Below are 24,264 nucleotides of genomic sequence, written 5' to 3' on the forward strand. Positions count from 1 at the left end.
AATCCTGAGCTCTGTAATGTGGATCTAAAATGGTGAGCCGCGCTTCACACAAATGAGATCCTTGTGATGGAATGGGGACCAGGTGGTTGTATTGTAGGTGTTGGACTCATTAAACGGTCCTCCTGGAATTTGGTTATTTCGTTTTACTGAGACACTGAAGTCTCTTTCATTTGAAAAGATTTTCAATTAGTAATATGTTTAAATCATTTCAAAGAAGTAATTCAAATCCTGAGTTCCCTTTACCTTGGTAATCCCAAGTGCAGAATTTTCAGAACGCTACCTTGCAACCAAATGCTGCTATTGCAGACTTTACCAAAGTCCAGCACTAGAAATCAACCATGCATTTCTATGAGTGAGTGAGTGAGTGAGTGAGTGGGTGGGTGAGTTATGGAGTGAGTGAGTGAGACCTCTGCCTCCTCGGGTGCTAACGTGACAGGACTCGAGTTAAAACAATGCGTTTGAGGAAGCATAAATGGCAAATTGGAACGACAGACAGAAAACAACGCAGAGTGTGAATTCGTAAGGTTTAATGACACTGTATAAATGTTATGATCATTGATCAAATAATCAACATAAATAAAGACATATCAATGTTAGTAACAAGTATACCTTGACATCACCTTGAATTATTATGCTCATGTAATTTGTGCCTGAAATCAACATTAGTTATATATACTACATTAAGGAACACATTGTGACATACTGTGAGTGAGGGAGTTGCGTTTAGGCCTCAAAATATTGTTGTGGTTCCAATTACCCGACCGACCCTTGAATTCTGGTGTCGACCCTATTTGTTATGCAGTATGAATAAAATAAGCTTTCAGACACCATTATTTTTCCGAGCAACACACTGATAAATGTGTTATTAGTCTGTACTTTACTTCTACAAAATGTAAAAAAATAACATAAAATCCTACTTACCTACCCTAAATGTAAAAGAGGTGTAATCGGAACCACAACATTCTTTTTTATTTGGCCTTAGTCCCGCTCTTAACATTAGTATTTCAGTGATTCAAGGCGTGTCAGCTCAGTTTGGGCGGATGGTGATATCCTTCACCACAGGATATGGCGCTGACAATAGAGGAATCATAATCAGGATGAAACTGGGATTCGAACCTGCGATGAAACGGTTCTGACATCGTACCAAACGTTGCCGTCGGGGCGAACGCCTATTGGGTGACCTACCGCACCATTTCGCATTCAGTGTTTGAATTCGTAACGTTAACTCGAGTGTTTCTCACACACTTTAACGAGTGCAAATTACCAACATCGCGCCTTTGTAAGTAACCCCCCAGTATAGTACAACGAGCGCATTATCGGGAAACGGACATGGTATTTCAACAGAAAATGTAACAGATAACACAATATAAATCTTCAGATACTATACACAAAGAACTTAGTTAAGCACCCTCTGACATATCTCACGATTGAATGACCCTTTGAGTATATCTGGGACATGATTGGTAGTCGTGTGCAACAAAGGGACTTTCCTGTACAGAACCTGGTCCAATTGCAGGCTGCTTTACACGAGGAATGACGTAGACTGGCCCTTCTGAGGATCAGAAGGCTGACAGGGGGTATGAGGAGGAGAGTGCTGGCAAAATGGCATTTTGAATTCACCAATAAATTCAACATTAAACATTCCAGGGCCATACTTGTACAGACATGGTTTTGTATGAAAATCAGTGTTTGTTTCTTTTTAAAAATGAGCAATTATCATCATAAATTCAACATGGATTCCAATCATTTTGTCGGTTTTATGAGTCAAAGGATCATACGGGTCAGAAAACGTTATGTTTTTCCATCGTGGTCACCACGAGATGTTTCATGTACGTGTTGAAAACCTATGATTGCCAAAATTACAGGGGGTACTTAAGTTCTTTGTGTATAGTTCCCAGTAGAAGATTAGATATAATTTTCACACATTTCTCTTAAGATAAATATCACTATATATATATAACTGAAAAGCACCGCTTATTATTTTCGAAATTAAATCATATATCAATTTAGTGACGAAATACATTTGTTTCTAAATGATACACATTTATGTACAAATAGAAAATCACAAGTGGCTAAGTGGTAATGACTTTGTGAGTGTTCCATGGCCACACGCACTTGACTTCCTTGCTTTAGTAAGCCCTTGTGACCATCTTAAGACTGAGACATTTCACCAGGTATTAGTGGAATCGAAGTTAGATCTATGTCACATGTAAATAATTAAAAAATATGCACGAACGTTACGAATACATGAAATCAGGTGAGCATAACATTTTTCCCAGGTGTAAGTATTCTGAAGTTCAATTTACGGGGGAGAAGTAATGCGTGGTCTATTTGATTCCTTGCTGTTCATTTGGCATGTGGGTAATACACGCTCGGAAGTTATTGCACTCATACACGTTGGGTAAAACCTAAACTGTACAATCACACGATCTCTTCTCGCATGTTCTCCAAGGAAACAGTGTTTTTGAATCCACTATCAATTATATACAAGTCGGTTTTACGGGAACGCGTCTCATTTGTCTGTGAGTGTTGCAGTTCCGTTGGCTGTTCATTTCTGTCCGCCAGAACAACGTCAGGTTTCGGATGCGGGCGCAGCACTCCCTCTGTCTTTTCCGCCAAATTAACCACACTGTTTGTCCTGTCGGGATCCCAGTCTATCTCAAATTCAGACTTTGCGTCTACATCCTCAACATCCTCTGCGTCACTTCCGGCTTCTGACATTGACCAATCAAGTGGATCCAGTGGTACCATTTCCGGTTGCAAAGTGAAGGACACTTTCATTCCCGAGAGATATTTATCTCCAAGCTCCTCACATGCACAAAAGGCATCGTTGTAATCACTTGTCCGTTTGATGTCTGCTTCATTTAATGCAATTGTAAACCTCACCTTGGAATCTGTTTTAATTTCAAGTGGGAATGGCGCTTCTTTGTCAAGCGTGGACGCAAGGACGCTGTCCTCGTAAAACACCCTCTCCAGTCTCAAGTCTCCCGTGAAACAATAAGAAACCGCTGGCAGTTCTCCGAACATGTGACGTAAAACTGTCGGAAATAAGGCCTCCCCAGTCTCAATCACGTGTCTGATGCTGACCAATCCGCTTGAAGTAGGTGACGTTTCGTCAGACACTTCAAACATCTTTGCTCTGTGATTGAAAGGTATTATCAATTCATCGTTTTCTCATCCGTGCACCGTAAACACGGTTTTCCTTTCTTCAACATGTCCATGACATCCGCCATGGCCTCATCGCTCTCACAAGTACCGGTCTTGCGCAGTACCCCTCCTGGCATGACGTCACTCACCACGTACTGGGCCTCGCCGTCATAGCCCGGTGTATGGATAAGTACCGGGAGCTGCGTGCCCACCAGGAAGCGTTCAGAGGGACATCCTGCGACTGTTTCTATCCTAGTATGTCGAGGCAGGGTGTCGGACTCCGAGTTGACCACAGTGAACCAACCTGTAAGAAAAAGAGAGTTGATGAGGTGTGTTGTAAGGTGAAGTGTATTAGGATTTAGATATGTTGCACTTTCTGGCAAACAAGGATTAGTTGAGCACCGACCTGACAATTGACCGTATTAGCATGTATGAGTGCCGCCCACTGGCGCTTGCCATTGTTAGCGAAGGGGCCCCAGGTTGTCCGCGATCAAGTGTAGTGCGATGGGTGAAGCGCTAGCTTTTAACAGTGCCGTTTCGTAGATGTACATTCTTTCTCCATGTACGTAATAACATTGTATGCCACTTCTCGGGTCTGAGGATGTATTACCTGACCGTGCTTACCTAACTTTGACATGTTTAATTCTCTCGAAATATATATCTATATATCCGAATATTACCGCTTGCTACACCGACCACATGAGAGTCTATGAACAAGGCGTGTGCAGCTACGCGCGGAATCAGTTTCATCGTCATGTAATGCACGTGCACTAGCTTAATCGGCTCTACCTTTCACAAACCAAATGGGTTTGCTCATTGCCGTGCACCGCCTACTCCTCGTAAACTCGTTCTCTGCGCCGGTCCAACTTATCCTTGTTTGCCAGTATATATCATATGATTCATACGTGTGTTTGGTGGGAGGGAGGAGGTGGCTGCTAGTCATAGCCAAGATTTACGGTGGTTTTATCGTGCTGGACAAAATACTGACCGCTTAGTCCTTGCCTTATCTGTCGAGCGTCGTGCAAGCAACAACATGCATATTCCTTCCCCGTACAGTTAACAACGTTGATAACAAACAGGCTTAGAGCGAACTGACATACACTAGACTAGAAACGTTACCTTCCTACCTTTATGAATTACCGAAAAACTATCAAAGATATGTTAGAAGGTTTTAGTTTACAAGAAAGCTTAACAACACAGCTTTATGCAAATCACGAAACAAAATTCTCAAATGCATTCATATTTAGGTGAAATGCATCTTTTTCAGAAGAGTTAAATTGTCCTATATTCGTCCATGCCGAAATAAACCAATAACAGTGATTTTCATGTCCAAAAGAAAGGTTGAAATAAATTTCTGTTTTGGGATAATGATAAACCATTGAAAGTCACCATTTTTCAACTATTAAAACAAGAAACAACTGTTGTAGAGTGTGTAAAATTGTAAAATAATCATTCCTATGATTTCAGTCTTTTAAAACATTTTCTGCTGATTTGCATTAGTGAAAACAAGTAAAACGTGTCTTTGATATTGTGAAAAAATGTTTAGGAACATCTAAAATTGTCTTTGTTAACATTTTTGCTTGCAAAGTAACATTTTTCCATTTTCTGTTTCCACATAGCAATATCAATCGCCAAAACGCAGCAATATTCAAGCAGTATTTGCATCCATTTCACATGTAGAATGATTCTATAGGGTATGAAGAGAGCCTAGAATACATGATATGATACACAAGTACGAGAAATATGCCACGATTAACAGCTGAAGAGAGAGAAAGAGTCATTGGGATGGTGCAGATGGGGTCGACGTACAATGCTGTTGCCAACGCCCTCGGATGCCACCGTATCACGGTTATAAGACTTATTCAGGGCTTCAGACAGACTGGGGTCCCCGTAGACAGACCAAGAAGTCGACGTCCACGCATCACAACGCCAGCTGAAGATAGGTACCTCCGTCATTAAGGAAGGAGGGTAACGTTTCTTTTGGCGTTTAGTGTATATGACGAATTGTTTTGTTTTGTTTTGTTTTTTGTCCCGATGACTTAAACAGTTCTCAGTGGTATTACACGTAACAGCTTTATGGCAGGGTTGCCCGAGTTGATGTAGGCGAAAGGACACATTACTATGTCTGAGGCAAGCTGTTGAACCTTTGATCATGGCTTTCAATCCGGCGAATGAGGCAATGTAGGTATCGATCTATCGACTAGGGTATCCTAGCCTGAAAAGTACCACAGACTGGATAAAACCTGTACAGATCAAGCCAAAATTCAAAGTCACTAATCTAACATCAACGCCATAGGTATCTCGGCCAGCATTGTGTGGAACGTACTTGAAGGCAGTCGTGACCTCATGTAACTGCTGATAGATATCGACAGGACTTCCGTAATTCTTTTCACGACAAAATGTTTTTTCTTAAAGCAGGCGTCACTGGACTTGTAGCTTGAAGGATGGGCATTCGCTTTAAAGTGAAGTCATGCACTCTCACTGTTCCACCGTATTATGTAGGTAACGGACTTAGCCGGCTGAACCCGAATGAATTCAGTATCACACACTTGGTAAAACCTCCCAGACATCTGGCGGCAGTGATCTATATTCTGCCGGCTGATTGGTCGTAATTCCCATGTACAATGTGGCGGGGAAATATATTCCAGCAGCTTATTGGGTCTGTGTCTGAAATCACAGACCTAGTGTATATTGCCGACTTATCTACAACATCAATCTACATCCACCACGTCGCCGGGAGGTCGGGCTGAAGAGGACGACATTACTTGCTAATGGAATTGTTCTTTTCTGAAGCGTGGTTTCGCATTCATTTCAAGGTAACAGTGATCTGGGTTGTGGGGCGTGTGGTTATTTCATCGGGTTCTGCATAACATACACAGGAATAGTTCCATTGTGCCCATGTGAGACTACAGGCCCTCGTGTCTTTGCGGGGATTAAAGATTTTATAAAATATATACAAAAATTTGAGATGACCCCCGACTCGAAATGCTTCACAGTATAATACATCATGACAAGGCCGGACACTTCGGTGCACCCCACCCGACTGCTTTGCCGATCGCTACGCTACCATCGCATGCAATCAATTAAAACTTAATGGAAACATAATCATGGATGATTGGCCGATCGAGCACCACTCATGACACCTACCAATTCTTTATTGTTATTTCTGCAAGTCGATTGAAACCCGATTTTGACTCTCAACTAAACGATCTTGACACAAATGGCTGACGATATATCCGCACAAAACGGGGGTGTGGTCGAAGCAATTGTTAATCTGACAAACATTTGGAAACTTTCATAGATCGGAATCCTATACAAGTAGTTAAACACTAATTGTATAGTATTTTCTATAAATCCTAATTTACACTTTATGCGACAGAATGCACCTGAGCCTTTGACCTGTACTCTAACTGTACATTTTGCTATTTAGTACAACAATCGCCATTCTTCGTTATCTGATGGTATTGGTTACCAATTAGGAATTAATCATTCTCCGAAACGTCATTAAATTTAGACCTTTCTGTATACTGAATGCAAAACATGATGTGATCCTTAATACGCCATACGACCATAGTATAATACATTAGTGACGTCTCATTATGCTACAGCTCATGAGACAAATGCACACACACGTGCGCAAAAAGCAAAACCACAAGCATCCCCAGTTGTCGTATCCCTGCTTGATTCGGTTAGACTGGAGATAGGACGCGTGGGGTAGCCGAGTGGTTAACGCGTTCGCTCGTCACGGCGAAGACCCGGGTTCGATTCCCCACAAGGGTACAATGTTTCAAGCCCATTTCTGGTGTTCCCGCCGTGATATTGCTGGAATATTGCTAAAAGCGGCGTAAAAGCCAACTCACTCACTCACTCACTAGACTGGAGACAAAACTTGAAAGCTCTGAAGGTGGCATTTAAACCGTACCAGTATCATTTGTGTAACGATCGAGTTAATGTATTACTCCGTTACAACATACACAGAGACAGACAAACTAGTGACTGATATCATGAACACACTTCATCGTCATATCGTTACACGTCGGATCGTACGATAGGCATGGGACTCTGGGGAGAAAGCAAAATGGCAACGCGGATGGCGTTAATATCACATTCAATCGCTAAAAACCATTAGATAGTGCAATTGCCAAACATTTCGATCAATATATGATGTAGTACAACTTTAGCCCAGATGATGAAGGAAATACACACTAAAATGGACACAAGGTGATCTCTTACTCCCGTAAACCCAGTCTTAGTGTTTTGCTCCTCATGCAACTTTAACGTTTATAGACCATCCTCCATGCAAAATTGTTTCAGGAAATGACTCCATATCTCATAAATATCTACTTTCATCATGCAAAGTTCCATTGGAATATGTATTTCGCGTCCTCGGAGTGACTGGGATGATCGATCCGGCCTCAGCTAAAACCTTGCCTAATGGACGTTCCGCCCACGTGTCTGTGTGGAGCGGAAGTCGTTAATATAAGTCATGCGAGGTCAAGTCGACCCAGCCGTTGTCCCGGGCCACAAAGCTCCCTCTGTGACTGTCTAGGTCAGGGTACTACAGGACGAGGGACGTAATTTAAACGGTGCTACGACACTTTTGGTGGGTAATTGGAATGACTTAAAATCAAATAATCTGTTCCAGAAAGTTCTTCGGGAAAATTGCCCTGAGGTTGCACAAAGCTAACTCGTACACTGAACACGCTGGATATGTGTTATGAACAATCACGAGTGGTGGGCTAAAAACTGCCCGACTTCTTTCAATGCGTATTTGACGGGCTGACTGAAAAATATATTCTGTCCCATGTGGCGGATAGATGGGCGAGATTAGAATATATATTCAACACTTTAGTATTTATTTTAGATTCGTCAAGGGTTTGCAACAAATGGTGTGTACTATTATAATAACCTGAGCCAACTTTGAAATAATTTTTACCTTATAACATGACGAAGAAAAGGGTGAATGGGTATGTATTTTATCATGTGGATGAGCACAGCATGTTTCCGAGTACGTCCTTTCGCTGTAGGATTTCTGATCCAAGTATTTCTTATGCATATCTCTTACACATGGAGACCCGTGAAGATCCGGGGTAGAATAGGTCTTCAGCAACCCATTCTTGTCATAAAAGGCGACTATGCTTGTCGTAAAAGGCGACTAACGGGATCGGGTGGTCAGGCTCGCTGACTTGGTTGACACATGTCATCGGTTCCCAATTGCGCAGATCGATGCTCATGTTGTTGATAACTGGATTGTCTGGTCCAGACTCGATTATTTACAGACCGCCGCCATATAGTGCGGCGTAAAACTAAACTAACTCACTCACTCACTTACACATGGAAACAATTGACAGACTGGAAGTGACAGGGAGTGCCGAAATATTTATAGATTAGAAGGCTGATATTTTGCGAAATCAGGTGGTCTTGAATGCACGAGTGTAAACATTTCCGTAAGTGTAATCCCCGCCCGCATGTTTAACGTATGGTCTATGGGAGTTTCAAAGGGGGATATGTGACGAAAGATACACGCGTGCATACTGTACCATCTGTATGAGGACATGTGATAAAGGCTATACACGTGCATACTATACCATCTGTATGAGGACACGTGACAAAGGATGCACACGCGCGTACTGTACCATCTGTATGAGGACACGTGATAAACAATGCACACGTGCATACTATACCGTCTGTATGAGGACATGTGATAAAGGATGCATACTATACCGTCTGTAGATGAGGACATGTGATCAGAGGCTATACACGTGCATATTATACCATCTGCATGAGGACACGTGATAAAGGATGCAATGCATACTCCATCTGTAGGGACACATGATAAAACAATGCACACGTGCATACTAAACCATCTCTGAGTACACACGACAAAGGATGCACATATGTAGACGAAGACAATGTCCTCAGAGGTAGCTATAACGCTTACAACAACAATGGCATCTAAGGTAGCGGGAACGCTTCCAACGACAATGTCCTCAGAGGCAGAGATAACGCTTACAACAACAATGGCATCTAAGGTAGCGGGAACGCTTCCAACGACAATGTCCTCAGAGGCAGAGATAACGCTTACAACAACAATGGCATCTAAGGTAGCGGGAACGCTTCCAACGACAATGGCATCTAAGAGGTAGCGGAAACGCTTACAACGACAATGGCATCTAAGGTAGCGGGAACGCTTCCAACGACAATGTCCCTCAGAGGCAGAGATAACGCTTCCAACAACAATGGCATCTAAGGTAGCGGGAACGCTTCCAACGACAATGTCCTCAGAGGCAGAGATAACGCTTCCAACGACAATGGCATCTAAGGTAGCGGGAACGCTTCCAACGACAATGTCCTCAGAGGCAGAGATAACGCTTACAACGACAATGGCATCTAAGGTAGCGGGAACGCTTCCAACGACAATAGCATCTTAAGGTAGCGGAAACGCTTCCAACGACAATGGCATCTAAGGTAGCGGGAACGCTTCCAACGACAATGTCCTCAGAGGCAGAGATAACGCTTCCAACGACAATGGCATCTAAGGTAGCGGGAACGCTTCCAACGACAATGTCCTCAGAGGCAGAGATAACGCTTCCAACGACAATGGTATCTAAGGTAGCGGGAACGCTTCCAACGACAATGTCCTCAGAGGCAGAGATAACGCTTACAACAACAATGGCATCTAAGGTAGCGATACCGCTTACGACTACCACGACGACGATGACAACAGTGTGATCTGAACTGATTGAACTTACAAAATTGTTTAAATGACAGTGTTTAAGAAAAGCCACAGTCATGAATCTGTATCGTTCATGAGATGGACTAAACCGTGTATTCGGGCAGCACTGTGACTCAGCTCCTCTTAACAGCGTAAGTGCTGTCGGTGTATGTGTGGGATGCGCGCCGAGAGCCTCATCCAGGCAACAAATGGATATATTCTCCCATCAACCCGTCATCTAGCTTCTGGTTTCAACCTAACAAACATGTCCGTGTTATTGATTTGGTGTCCAAAATACCTCGCCATCTCGTTAATAAACAGCCGAGTTTTTCCGGAGTCTGTAAATCATCTTTCTTTTGAAGCCCCTGGGCAAACAGTGTTTTTTAAAGTCATACATAGTGTTTTTATATGATGTGAAGAGATACAGCTGGTCATACGTCTTCCTGGCAGTTTGAGAAAGTGGTGTGGGAGGATGCACAGAGACTGAGGAAAGCGTAGGAAGACTTCCATGACAAATGTCTGACACATTCTGTCATGTTAGTTAGGTTGTACACGACAGGAAAGCATGTCAGGGATTTCATAATGGAAAGTGAAGAAACAAATATAGCCCCACCACACGCTGAGCTCCTTTCAGTAATGAACATAAGCCTATATGGATAACATTTTCTTGTTTATTGCATAGATCGACGTTTGAAGTGATATGCTTCATTAAAGTCTCACCAACGTCTAGAATGCCAATTAAACAAATAGGCCTCCTTCCTTAAGTGGCATCTAGAAGTTGGATGATGACACTTTTTATGGACAGACACAGTAGTAGCTGCGACGTTTATAGATCCTAACGGACAAATGACAACTTCTTTGTTGCAGTAGTAGTTGCGACGTTTCGGTGTAGATCCTAACGCCGTTATCAGAATAAGTAAAAATGATACTGCATTAAACAAAGTTAACTAAAATGAGTAAATATACCGCTTAACTAAACGTGTTCACGGTCCATGGAAGTAAATACTTAACAAAAGAGATGATTAACCTAGCGAGCACACATAATCCGACAGTGTCATGTCAGTCTCCGTCAAACAAACATATGTTAACCGTCATGCAGTTGGCAATACTCTGACAACTGGAGCCAGCTTGTATAAGTGGTCCATTGTTACATATGCAACATATACCTCACAGGTTTTATCAGTTTGCAGTAAAATCTGATAAGTAAACACAATGGCGAGTCCCTTTGAAATTTTAACTGTATATGTTAACCTCACCACGTGCAGTGCTCCATATATATGTTAACCTCACCACGTGCAGTGCTCCGTAAATATGTTAACCTCACCACGTGCAGTGCTCCGTATATACCTATATCTAACAGTAAAACTATTGCATAGCACGTTAACCATTTCGTACAAGCACAGTCACCAAAGGCTGTGGGAAAGTTTTACGCAAAATCGCAATGTCAAACATACGCCCAACATACAAAGCAGACTTAACGCCCCATGAACAGCACACAAAGCTTTATGCTAAACACCAGCACCGTGGACAAAACACAACAGTCCCTTTAACAGAACTCAGAACCGCCTCACAAAGCAATCTGTGTTCTAATGCTGTCGTATAGGCCGTACTATAAATTGTTATACGATAGTCGTAGCGCCAAGATAGCTGTGCAGGGCCTGGATTTTCGAAGCTCTCTTAGCGCTAAGATAGTCGTAAGGTAATGTTAATGTATGGCACTTACGACTATCTTAGCGCTAAGAGAGCTTCGAAAATTTAGGCCCAGAACGCCAGTTTGAACAGTGGGTTTTACGTAAGGAGTAATGCAGGCATTAGACCATCATCACCTTTGTGAATCCCACGGACTCTGGCGCTGACAAACCTTAAGACGTAACTAAATCACGACGAACCGGGATTCGAACCCACGATGACAGGTGTTGAAATATATGTCGTTCCTGTCTAACACGTCTATGTCTTATAACATAGGTCGTGATCATGCCACGTCAGATGACTCGTTAGATATGTACAGCTGTTTGAAAAGTGAATATCTGAGATACTGATGACGCAGTGGCTTCCTAGTCTTCCAAATTTCGCATTGAATCGACTGGTGGTTAGTAATCTACACAATTAGAAGGTCTATAAATCTGGAATTACACTTTCTCAACATCACTATAATTTATTATCTATTACCGACGTCACCGCTGAACGCAACCCGAAATATCCAGCCAATCGAAAAACACCAGCACACCCGTCCCAACTCAATCCAAAATCTGCCACGCAACCCAACGAACACCACAACATCTAACTTCAGTCCAAAACATCCAAAGAATTTCTTACACAATACGACGCAATCTACATCGGGAGCTACTTTAAGAAAGTCATTCGTCTCGTGGAAAATTTCATATTAGCGGTCACCCCATCTTCTATTCAAGGCCTCTCCAAGAGTAATCGACTGTTCGCAGAAGATAGGGTTCTACTGAGTGTAATTGTACTAAGATGCATCCGTACATATGAACCCTACATCCGTGAAAAACACATCTACGAGAAATTAAATAAAAACACAATTTTGTCCAATACAAGAATAAAGTATACAACGGTCTATGTCAAATAACTATGTCCAAAGAAACATTCTCTTGAGAGAGTTTTCAAAAGAACCAAATTACGGGATCGGCCTCGGAGGCGCCTTTTCATTCGCTATCTATCATTACATGGCCAGCCTTCAATGAAGGGACGCCTTGATTGCTGTACGGCTTTAGAGCAATTTGAGTGTTACAAATTGCTGGGATGAACTCAAACCTCTTAAAGCTAATTCGGAGTTCCCTTCCATGTCAAAGGGCATTGAATCTAAATGTAAGTCCGGGCTTTCGTTGAATGAAAGAATTTATTTGAGTTTGATCGATGGCTTTGGTCACCGACGTAAAGAGTTGTGTAAACAGGCTAGTGGGGTAAGTGGGAAGTTGAATACACGTTTCAATTCTGATCGTCCTTCTTGAAGTAATAGATCTTCCCTGATATGGATTTGGGAATATTGATTGGGAAAGTCGAACATGGTCGGGTCATGATGTGGGAAATTACAAAATTGTTGTTTCTACAGAAAGAATTATGTACGTGTTTTTAATGTGACATAACGTCATTTTTTGACGTGAAGCCTGGATACGGTTTAAAAATTACATACAACATTTCACTGAGAAAAATGTCTTCAGATCACAAATGAATTATACAGGCAAGGTGTGTGACTGAGTGTTGTTTGTCTCGGAGCGAGCTTGCTTGTTATGCGTTGCTTCGGTTAGCTGTACAGGGGTGGAAATAACTTTAAAATTGCTAGTGTACTCCGGTACAGTGGCACATGTAAAATCACTTGCCCTGATAATTTTTCCACTATACCGGCCGTTTTCTTGTTGATTTTTTTAAATAAACAACATAATTAATATTGAGAAGTCAACTGGACACTGGTACAGTGTGATATACAAATTTGCTTGCCCGACAGAAAAAACCACTGGACTCGGGCGTCGGTCAATGGGTTATTTCCACCCCTGCTGTACCGGTCAGGCTTAACATGAGTTCCATGTCCTCCTTAAATTTAGTTGTTTGTTTTTCAAAACCACATCCGTACTCGTGGCTTCACCAACTGGGCTAAACATCCACGACCAACACCACTTCTGGCTTTCATCATACAAGTTGAGTGGCGGTGGGGTAGGCCAGTGGTCGAAGCGTAAAATCCAACTCACTCACTCATAAAATGACCTGACATGCTGTCGTATATAACAGTGTGTTTAACCCTTTTGGTACTCCGGATACCAGAGTACCGGTCGACAGATGCCATGAAATGGTAATCTGTACATGTATGACGATATTTCAGTGTTAAAATGTTTTCCTATCTAAGCTTATGAGAACGTAAATTCTACATGAAAACCCCTGTCTAGCTCACGTGTATCAGCTCTCTACACTAATAATATTAGACTCACGAATTCTTGCCAAGACATACAAATTAAGCGGTACGCCCAGAGGGAGCTAGTGGGTAGACCCCCTCAGAAGCGCCGTAAACCCAACACAGTTACACACTCGCCATTATAGAATAGATTCTAGCATCCAATAATGATTAATCCAGACACGTCAGTGCAAATGAACCCCAACGCAGTGAAACTTCGTGTAGTCAAGCTCAATTATGTCCACTATCGTGTACAGGATAATGAGAAATTCGAGCTAAACTCAGCTGTCCAATATCAATATTCGAATTACGGACAGCACGGCATTTATTCGACCGTCTCCCATGACTTCGACTTAACGATATTCATTTTACACCAATAATCAAGCACCGAGTCAGGTCAGGACGGCGATATGTAAGCAGTTGTATCTTTAACAATTTCTGAACCATTCAAGACTATCCTTATTCCTCGTTATACCGCGGTCATGTGTGGGTATAGCGACATAGGGTGCACACCCGGATCACGTGGGTCTGTTACCATCAGTGGCGATATTGTTGCTTCACAAGTGATGGTGGGCTCGCTTATTGAATTTGTATCCCATCGTTGAATAATCATTGTCTGTATGTAGGCCAAGTGTAGGGACCCTCGTGTACACTGACAGCGTCTCGAGGGTGGGTGGGGGAGACTGACACACATCCTAAACCATCAAGCACCAGGCACGCAACTCAACGATACATTGATGTTCTTACAGCTCTCTGTCAATATCGATGTACATTCTTGGCGTGCCTGAGACGGTGTGTCGTGACATTGTCAGTGAAACGTGAACGATTGCTTTCTGACTTACATGAACTGCCGATAATGATTCATGAATATGTTACCCTACTGGACACTCTGACCATTCACATCGGAATTTGGTATTGAACGGCGAAACGGCCAACCACGTGGAAACCCAAATCTTGACTATTCAGTTCTGAATGTACATAAACGTTAACATATTTCGCTCCATGCATCGCTGAGGAGACCGTTAGAATACACTTGTCAGTTGCTTGTACCGACAATCACTTGAGTGGGTTCGGTAACACGTTCCCGTGAAGATCCGGGTTAGAATTGGTCTGCAGCAACCCATGAGTGCCGTGAGAGGCAACTAACCGGATCAGGTGGTCAGACTCGCTACCTTGGTTGACACATGCCATCGGTTCCCAGCTGCGTAGATCGATGCCCATGATGTTGATCACTGGATTGTCTGGATATACAGACCGACGCCATGAAGCTGGAATATTGCTGAGGGCGGCGTTAAACAGCAAACAAATAGGTAACACGCTGTAACTGTAACTGTAACACTATTTCAGTTAAGTGTGTATACAGCATGTCACCCAGGGGCGGATACAGCGTTTTGAGAAAGGGTGGGTGGGTGGGGTGGGGGTTTGCACACTTCATTTTCACGAGAGTTTCAATGGTAATTTAATAAACTTTCAGGACAAAGGGGAGGGTGCACCCCCACCCCACCCTGGATCCGCCTATGTCACCACGCTGTGGGACATAAAGGAGGACGTTATGCACGTACTACACGTGCTGCAAATGACGCTGACAAACCTTGGATTCGACACCACAAAGGGTTCTGGTACCCTGACGCAACCCAGCACAACGAACTACCACACCTTAGGCTACGTAGTCATCCTCGCTGCCGACAATCATGTCAATTACAATTAAATACGTAATATATGAATATAAAATATCATCATATAGTGGTCGGGACGAGTGGGTGAGGGTATATTTCTGGAAGACGTAATCAGTGCGATTCGTGCTTTCTACCAGTGGGAGGACGCCAGAAATAGATCAGACACTTTGTACCGGGAAGGTAAGTGTGGGTCTGGCGTGAAGTCAACACTGTAGGGTGAGCCTACTTTAGCTCATCAAAGAGATCTGAACTGACCAATAAACCAAAATCAAGTATCCGCCATGTCTCTACATATTTAATCACCTAAGCAGCTGTATATCAAGATACACAACTCATTGCTGCCGAAGTCGTTGGTACACACAAGGACATATTGTTCACTGGGCGTGACACAATTTGATATTTACAGCCTTATAAGTCAATGGCTGGTTTAACCGGGACAGTTTAACCCACGAGAGAATTCACTTGTATTGTTGACCGCCATGACCCAAGGGTTCCGCTCACCGTCTGGTGGGGAGGCTTACTGTTGATAGGTTCACCCTCGGGCAGGGAACTTATTGTTGAAATACATCCAAGTTTACGACCTTGGCGAGGAATTCGCCTCGATGTGCTTTTAAAGACCGTGACCATTCTTCCGTGGATGCGCCCCATTATAAGTTTATGTCGAGTCACCATGGCGCATTTTATGAGATTCAGATCCAGCTTATCTATTTTGTGATTTCACTGTAAAACTAGCCATGCGTATGTATACGTGTCTTCTGATACCCATTTGTAATTCCTCTATTCGGAGAATGTGCAGCCATACTGTCTTCCGAAGAAAGCTTCTTGCCGAGTCGAATGAGCTTATCTGTACAATGTATACCATGTTAATATAAACTCCACAAACTAATTATAAATTGAATGACAAATAAAATGAGATCTTGGATACAGGTGGATGGAATTTGACAGTGTTGTCTCGACCTGTACCACCAAGCAATTTCAGCACTAAGACTAACGCAAATCAGTATTAATATATGGTCGTTTTAGTGCTGAGATCGATTGTACAGTGTGGTCCTGCGACAAAGCGATCATAGCGCTCGAATAACATATTTCCATCACTGACATGCACATAATTAAGCCCTATGATCGCATGCCGAAACTAGCTAGTCACAGGGTTGTATTCCATGAAGTGACCACAGCGCAACGTTTGGCTAAACTCGGTTAGTATGGAAATAATGGTAAGAATAGCAGTTAAAGGTGTTGATCCTTTGGTGAAAGTCTGGTAAACTCACTAGCATTCGGCTTATGAAACCCCTCCCTACCAACTCTTTGTTGAACCTATATCACTCACCCGCTCCGTAAAAATGTGAGTTATTATTTATTGTATCATTCCGGCAGTTTTTCAAAAGTTCAAAGGAATCTTCTGTATTCTCTTCTATCATAAATATCACCTGTATGGGAGTGAGTATTGGTTTACGCCACTATGGCAATAGTCAAGCTGTCACGGCTGGAAACACAGGAATGAGTTTCACATACTTCTGTGGAGATTCGAACCTGGGTTTTAATTACTAGCCTACCTAACTGCCCCAAAGTACCGAATGGCCAATGCAGTTGTTTTCATTCAGACAATGCTCAACAAGAGATCGGTTACAGTGTATACTCTATTCATAGGGCGCGGCGCAGTGCATTCCTTAACTTTCATCGCGGAGAGAGTTTCACCAATGCTGCTGTCAAGTGTCAGAATTCTTGTGGACACATAGGTTTCTAAATACACAACAATATGAATGTTTCTTTTATCGTGGGTGGCACAGTAACAAATTCCATGGAATGCGCGACGGAGAATTCCGGTCCACGAGACATGTAGAAGTCGACATTAAGGCAAGCCTTAAGGAGAAATATGAGACGATAATGACGCTCTAGAAGTCACGGCAGAAACAGAGCTCGTTCCGATCCAGCCATTAACACATAATACACAAACAAATCAGCCACCCAATCTACATGCGGGGAAATCAAACCGTATCATGTTGCTCGCCTGTCATGCAGTGCAGGGTCGGTACATAACGATAGCACACAGGGCATATCATAGAATCCTCCACTAAACATACAAGATTTCACTTTTCAATAAACGTTTCGGTTCTTCCATTTGCTTAAAACAAATCATGTGAACCCATTTAATATTTTAGCCTGTTGCGAGTCGATTCGAATAACAGTGCACTATAAATAGCCATCCAATCAAAAATACTGCGAGAGGCTCTGTGTGGAGTCACGAGATATTAGGATGTCAGTGTACACCAGATTATGCGAACTTATTGTAATTTTTAAAAGAATTTCACTCATTACTTACGTATTAAATGTCAATATTAGCAGAACATAACTCCAGATTCAAAGACAGGTGAACAGTTAGTATTTTGTCAAGTAACCATGGGCAGCAATGCTGGCTTCAATGCGGCGGGGCACACTACTGATCAAAGACGTTAGAAAGTCGTTGTCCATGCTGTCCCAATATCGGACCACCTCTTCTTTCACTTCAACAACATTTGTTAGATTTTTTTTATTGATACTTTCCTTCATGAGTCCCAAAACATTTTCTATTGGATTTAGGTCATGGCTATAGCTTGGCCAATCTAATAATGTCATATTTTGTGTCCGAAACCAGGCCTGTGAATGCTTTGAACGATGTTTTGGGTCGTTGTCCTGCTGGAAAATCCAAACATTTCCATAGAACACGTGAGCAGATGGAAGTAAATGTCCCTCGAGAATATCTGTGTACCGCTCACTGGTCACTGGACAAAGGGATTCCTGTTCTACTTGAAATCACTTTAGCTGATCTAATGTCCTTGTTATAATACTCTATAATCAACTTCCTCTTCTCTAAATCATCCATACTGAGGATCACTGAAAATGTCGTCTGCTAGCAAGTAAACAAAGGGGGATAACTCTTCACAAACTAATGAAAAAGGATTAACGGAGTTGTCTCTCTTGAATGAAACCACGCACTTGATAGCTGGTCAAGGTTGTTTATACTAGAAATCCAATTAAACATATTCCTAAAAATTCTCAATAATTTCTGGTCATACTATAAGATATTTATAACAGTGAGAAAACATTCTGAATAACTGAGAATAGCAGAGCGACTGTTTGACAAACTGTGAGTTTAAAGCTATGTTTGAAAGTTTCCAGGCAATATAGCGGCGTTTTACTAAACACAATGTGTTCGACAGATTCGATTTGAGGTATCATTTCTTTGGAACAGAATGAATGGCATCACCCGAACGGGAATCAAACCTACATGGAAACGAGATATAGTTGTATCTTCATCGTATAAATACAACCGAGTGAATGAGTGACTTTTGTTTGACGCCGCATTTGACACTATTCCAACTATATGACAGCAGGTGAGTGAGTGAGTGAGTATGGCTTTTCATCGCTTTAAAATATTCCAGCAATATCACAGCGGGAGACACCAGAAATGGGCTTCACATATTGTACCCATGCGGGGAATCGAACCCGGGTGATCGGCGTGACGGGCCAACGCTTCAACCACTAGGCTAACCCACGGTCTCAACTCATGATGAAAACCATATTAACCGGAATACCGATATACCATGGTATCAACCAGAACCCTCCACAATATGCTCCAAAGATATGTATGCTGTTAAAGATGTTCGAGATAACGATTTCGCCTTAATTCCTTAAAGACTGAAGCTGTGTGACGTTGTTGAAGTTTGTCTGATGAAAAACTTTGACCGTTGAAACCCGGTAGCCGAAACTAAAGAGTGGTTTATGGATGTTTTCCACTCCTATGTTGTCTCTGCCACTTCTTGTGTGGGTAACTGTGACTGGAAGTTGGTGTGTGACACAGTAATTACAGTAAGTATTAATACGTTGGGTCGTGACAGAGCCGCCATTCCATTGCTGAAGTTAATACATTCAGTAGTTAGAAATGGACAATTTAAAACATGAAATGTAATCTATTTCAGGTCCCTCCCTTAAAGAAAATGATGTCACTAGATTTTAATAGACTGTATTCTTTCAACAACTCAGTCATACTTGACTGATTTCTTGCGCTTGACGGCATCGCTTTCGATGCACTAGGTCAATGAACTGGGTTTCCTCGTGCACGGACCTACAAACATTGCGCCTCAGTAGGTTTGATATCACGTTTACGGCGACAAAGGAAATACCAGGTGAACAGATTTGGGTTTGCAATCTTACACTGATGGGGAAATACAGAAATGTTCCCGATTCTGATTCTTTGAGTTAACGACTACTTCATAGAAAAACCCAAATTTACCATATACTGTAAAGAAAATCTAGAGAATATCATTTCTTGACAGCCAGACAGATAGATAGATAGATAAATAGATAGATAGATAGATAGATACACCACTCTGTATTCTACAGGTGCTCCAATTTCACATTATAAAAATAATTTCAAGTATATCAGCAAAATGAATCTTGTTAGTGTTTGTTTCACTTTGCTATTTACCCGATCCGTGAAGATCCGGGTTAGAACTGATCTTCAGTAACCCATGCTTGTCGTAAGAGGCGACTAACGGGATCGGGTTGTCAGGCTCGCTGACTTGGTTGACACATGTCATCGTATCCCAAATGCGTAGATAGATGCTCATGCTGTTGATCACTGGATTGCCTGGTCCAGACTCGATCATTTATAGACAGCCGCCATGTAGCTGCAATATTCTTGTTACATGAGGGCGTTCTGTAAATAATCGTGTCTGGACCAGACAATCCAGTGATTAACATTATGAGCATCGATCTAAGCAATGGGACACGATAACATCGACAGAGTTACCAGCCTGGCCACCGATCGGGTTCGTCGCGTCTTAAGCATGTTACTGTATATTTAGGATACAATATAAGAGGCAAGTCATTTTAATTGATTGTAGATACAGGCATTCGTATCTTCTTTAACACCCAAATAAAATATACAAAAACGGTCAAAACACCCAATACGAGCATTTGGTGAGTATCTCTACAGCATGTTGACTTCTAAATCTGCCCTGTCTCAATGTGTATGACGCCCATGTGTTGTATCTACGCCACTGTTAAACATCTATAGGAACAAAACGCGGCTTTCTCTTGTCAGTCTGCCCCTATTGTTGGGCTCTCGGTGCTGCTCTGTACACACAATGGCTGTCTCGTGTTATCCTGCTGCGGGCGACAGCTGCCACTGATTTACATGTACGGAGGTATTTGTACAGAACCCGACAACAACAAGCTTCAATGAACGCGTGTTCTGTTCTATTAAGAGTTGTCTTTGAGGCATTAAAGCTCTTTGTGCCTACATCCAACTCACCTTTCCCCGAATTCATGCAAAACCAAATTCTGACAGACCAACTTAAAAATTAATATAAATAGAAAATAATGTTTATCTTATAAAAGAATTTATATAGTAGAATTTAAACTACTCTGCATGTCACACATTGTCTAATGGTTCCATTTGAAAATCGAATAATGTAACTCATCCCATAATAATTATTGTATTATTTAGCAAACGCTAAGCTCAACATGCCATTAATCTTAGAACTACATATAGCAGGAGTGGAAATAACTTTAAAATTGCTAGTGTACTCCGGTACAGTGGCACATGTAAAATCACTTGCCCTGATAATTATTCCACTATACCGGCCGTTTTCTTGTTGATTTTTTAAATAAACAACATAATTAACATTGGAATATCAACTGGACACCGGTACAGTGTGATATACAAATTTGCTTGCCCGACAGAAAAAAACACTGGACTCGGGCGTCGGGCAAAGGGTTATTTCCACCCCTGTATAGTGCTAATCTACATTTGTCAAATGGCACCCTTCACAGCTGTATTATTGTCCCAAAGTTTCCCCTTTAAGTTTTAATACAGGGTGATGGTTAGGAAACGTAACACAGGTGGTTGTTGAAATCAGGGAGACTATATGTTGTAGAGTATCCCTGTTGAAATCAATGCTCTACGTCCCACGTATTTAACTACAAGCCTAAGAATCATCTCCCTCTTCTAGTGTGAGGAGTGAGTAAGGAGAGGTAAACATCACACTTACCATCGTAGTCCTCTGGGATGATGACGGGGGGACCTGACGCCATCATCTCCTGAGATGTCTCATCATACTTGAGATTCCGGGCGTACGCTTTACGTATATACCGCTTCCTGTAGATAAGTAATGGTTGCTGTAGATCGAACTGAAACTTGGACAACTGTACCGAACACTGAGACGCACACTGGACTACCCTGGGTATCTTGAACTTGTTCACAATTTCCCTGAGGGTATAGCTCTGGCTGCTCCACTGATACTCAACATCACTCAGGGGCTCGGGTTTTGAGGAGCCTCCAAGTTTGCGCGACAGGCCCATAATCAACACCAAGTCTTTAACGTTTCCACCCGATCATGACCCCGTTCTGTAACCACCATCCTCCCGGGCCGTTGAATGAGGAAAATCTCGTCTCCTTGTCGCTGTCATTTTCATCCTGCTTCAAACATGGCTGCGAGTACGTAATAGATCGAGGGTTAAGCGGATAATGTTTAGTTACGCCTCTCTAGGTCACTGCTTGTGCTTCACAAAAGAGAGAAGAGTCTTCCTTGTTTTGAGGGCCACATTCCTGTCTCGTCACTGATTTCACCACCCTGAACCCACCCGTCCATGAAGGATTACCTCCCTTGCACTCACCTGGGCAGGTGTGAGTAACGCGAGGCTCCATTTAGGGGGTCTCTGTTTGCCTTCTCAAGCATAGGCGTGTTTATGGCTTTCTACTTTTAACAGTTGTACTATATATACTTGACTGACATCGTCTGTAGAATTCATTTTGTATTTGAATTTCAAAAGATGACATCGCGTCAAGCAGACCCAATTAAACTAAATTATTCAACCTTTAAGTACATAAATCCTTACATAATCACCAAAAAAGAAGTTAGTGATATAGTCAATTATTGATTATGTGTCTGTGAGTTCAGTCAGGACCACATTGTACCGCTGGGAAAAGTACGATGCATAGAAGGTCCCTGGGTACAAAACGACCAACGTACACTTCACTAGTGTTTGAATGTCCACGCACTTAAAACTACAGCCTACGGGGCAATTAAACTAAAACACGGGTGACATGCGATCTGCGTGAGGTGAGGTGAAAGAGTTAGTTTGTTGTTTAACGTCACTACTCCCATCTTCGATAATCTCCAGGGTATACGTTACGATCACTCTCCACTATATATATAGTGGAGAGTGATCGTAACGTATACCCTGGAGATTATAGAGGATGCACTACTCCAGGATAATGATGGTTCTCAATAAATCATCAAGTCGGGACCGATCCAACCAGTGAATGACATCATGAGCATCAATCTACGCAACTAGGGGGGTTATGAAATGTGTCGCCTTGTATAAGCGTGGGATGGCGTATATTATCCTGATGTTCAAAGGGAATATTGTTGCATTCAAGATTATTGAATAAATTCAGCGATTTGCATTACATGGCTTCTTCGACTATCAATAACTTATGCCGATTCTGTAGTGCCAATCTACTGGTATACCATTCCTGAGTTTTACATGGATACACCGCTGACAATCTCCATCATTACAATCCCCTTCACGCCAAGGAGGGGCGGTGGGGTAGCCTAGTGGTTAAAGTATTAGCTCGTCACGCCGAAGGCCCGGTTTCGATTCCTCACATAGTGTGGGCACAATGTGTGAAGCCAATTTCTGGTGTCCCCCGCCGTGATATTGCTGGAATATTGCTAAAACCGGAGTAAACCTCAACTCACTCATGCCGAGTGGCAGGCAAGGTATCAACAAGTAACATAATTCAAGGATATTTTGTTATAACGAAGTCAAGGGGTCGAGCTTGCGACCTTCTGATCATCGATCTCACTGAACAAGTGCGTAAAGAGCGATAAACCTTAAATCAGTTCGCGGAGTGCAATCGACCTATCAAAGTGACTAAACTGTCATCCTTAGGAAACCAACGCGTGAAATACATCAAACTAGATCCTAAGGTGCGATCAAAACTAAAATACCGAGCAAATGAAATTTATCACCGACTTCACTTGACCAACAAAAAGAAACAAAGACGTATGTGAGATTTATGATAATTATTTTAAAAACAGAAATCATTTTCTAATAATCTGACTGAAAGTTCATCGTAATGCTGGTCTTGCATTTACCGAAATTCATTAAGAAAGAGTCAAGGGGTCAAATTAAAAATTGCACAAATCAGAATTCGTTCCAAAAGTGCATAAAGAGTCACATGAGACAGGAGGAGTCAGGGACACGTCATCACTAGCGAGTGTGTCTGTATTAGCGAGTGTGTCTGTATTAGCGAGTGTGTCTGTATTTTTTGTATGCCACAATCATGTACGTGCATTTGGACCAATGTCCCACAATTACGTTTTACACATTTTGAAAAATGCACTATTCGTACGAAGTTTTCTGACAGCTGCGTTGTTATTGGGACCACGTTGCGTTTTGGCGAATGTTTTCTGCTTGGGTTCGAGCCTGTACCACCGTTTTTGCTTCTTATACAATTACTTTTAAAGTGATAACTTTCTTTTGTCCGGTAGTTTATAACAGTAACTGACGTTCGTGACGTCAGTCTCCAAGCGATCCAAGCCATATCAGTCCAAACGGTGTGATCCAAGCAATATCGGTCCAAAAGGTGTGATCAAATCAAGATCGGTCCAAAAGGTGTGATCAAAGCAATATCGGTCCAAAAGGTGTGATCAAAGCAATATCGGTCCAAAAGGTGTGATCAAGGCAATATCGGTCCAAAAGGTGTGATCAAGGCAATATCGGTCCAAAAGGTGTGATCAAAGCAATATCGGTCCAAAAGGTGTGATCAA

At 42.2% G+C, this 24,264-nt stretch overlaps 1 protein-coding gene across 1 annotated transcript; it reads right to left on the minus strand.

Moving 5' to 3' along the window:
• Positions 1-1,994: 1,994 nt before the first annotated feature.
• On the minus strand, positions 1,995-22,077 carry LOC124258192. Its single transcript, XM_046692249.1, is given in 3 exon segments — positions 1,995-3,170; positions 3,173-3,451; positions 21,478-22,077. Coding segments are annotated over 3 exon segments (1,338 nt in total). The 5' UTR covers positions 21,788-22,077; the 3' UTR covers positions 1,995-2,421.
• Between the last annotated feature and the right edge of the window lie 2,187 nt (positions 22,078-24,264).

This window comes from Haliotis rubra, unplaced genomic scaffold, assembly GCF_003918875.1.
Source record: "Haliotis rubra isolate DU_JTF1 unplaced genomic scaffold, ASM391887v1 Scf686, whole genome shotgun sequence".
NCBI classification, from domain to species: domain Eukaryota; kingdom Metazoa; phylum Mollusca; class Gastropoda; order Lepetellida; family Haliotidae; genus Haliotis; species Haliotis rubra.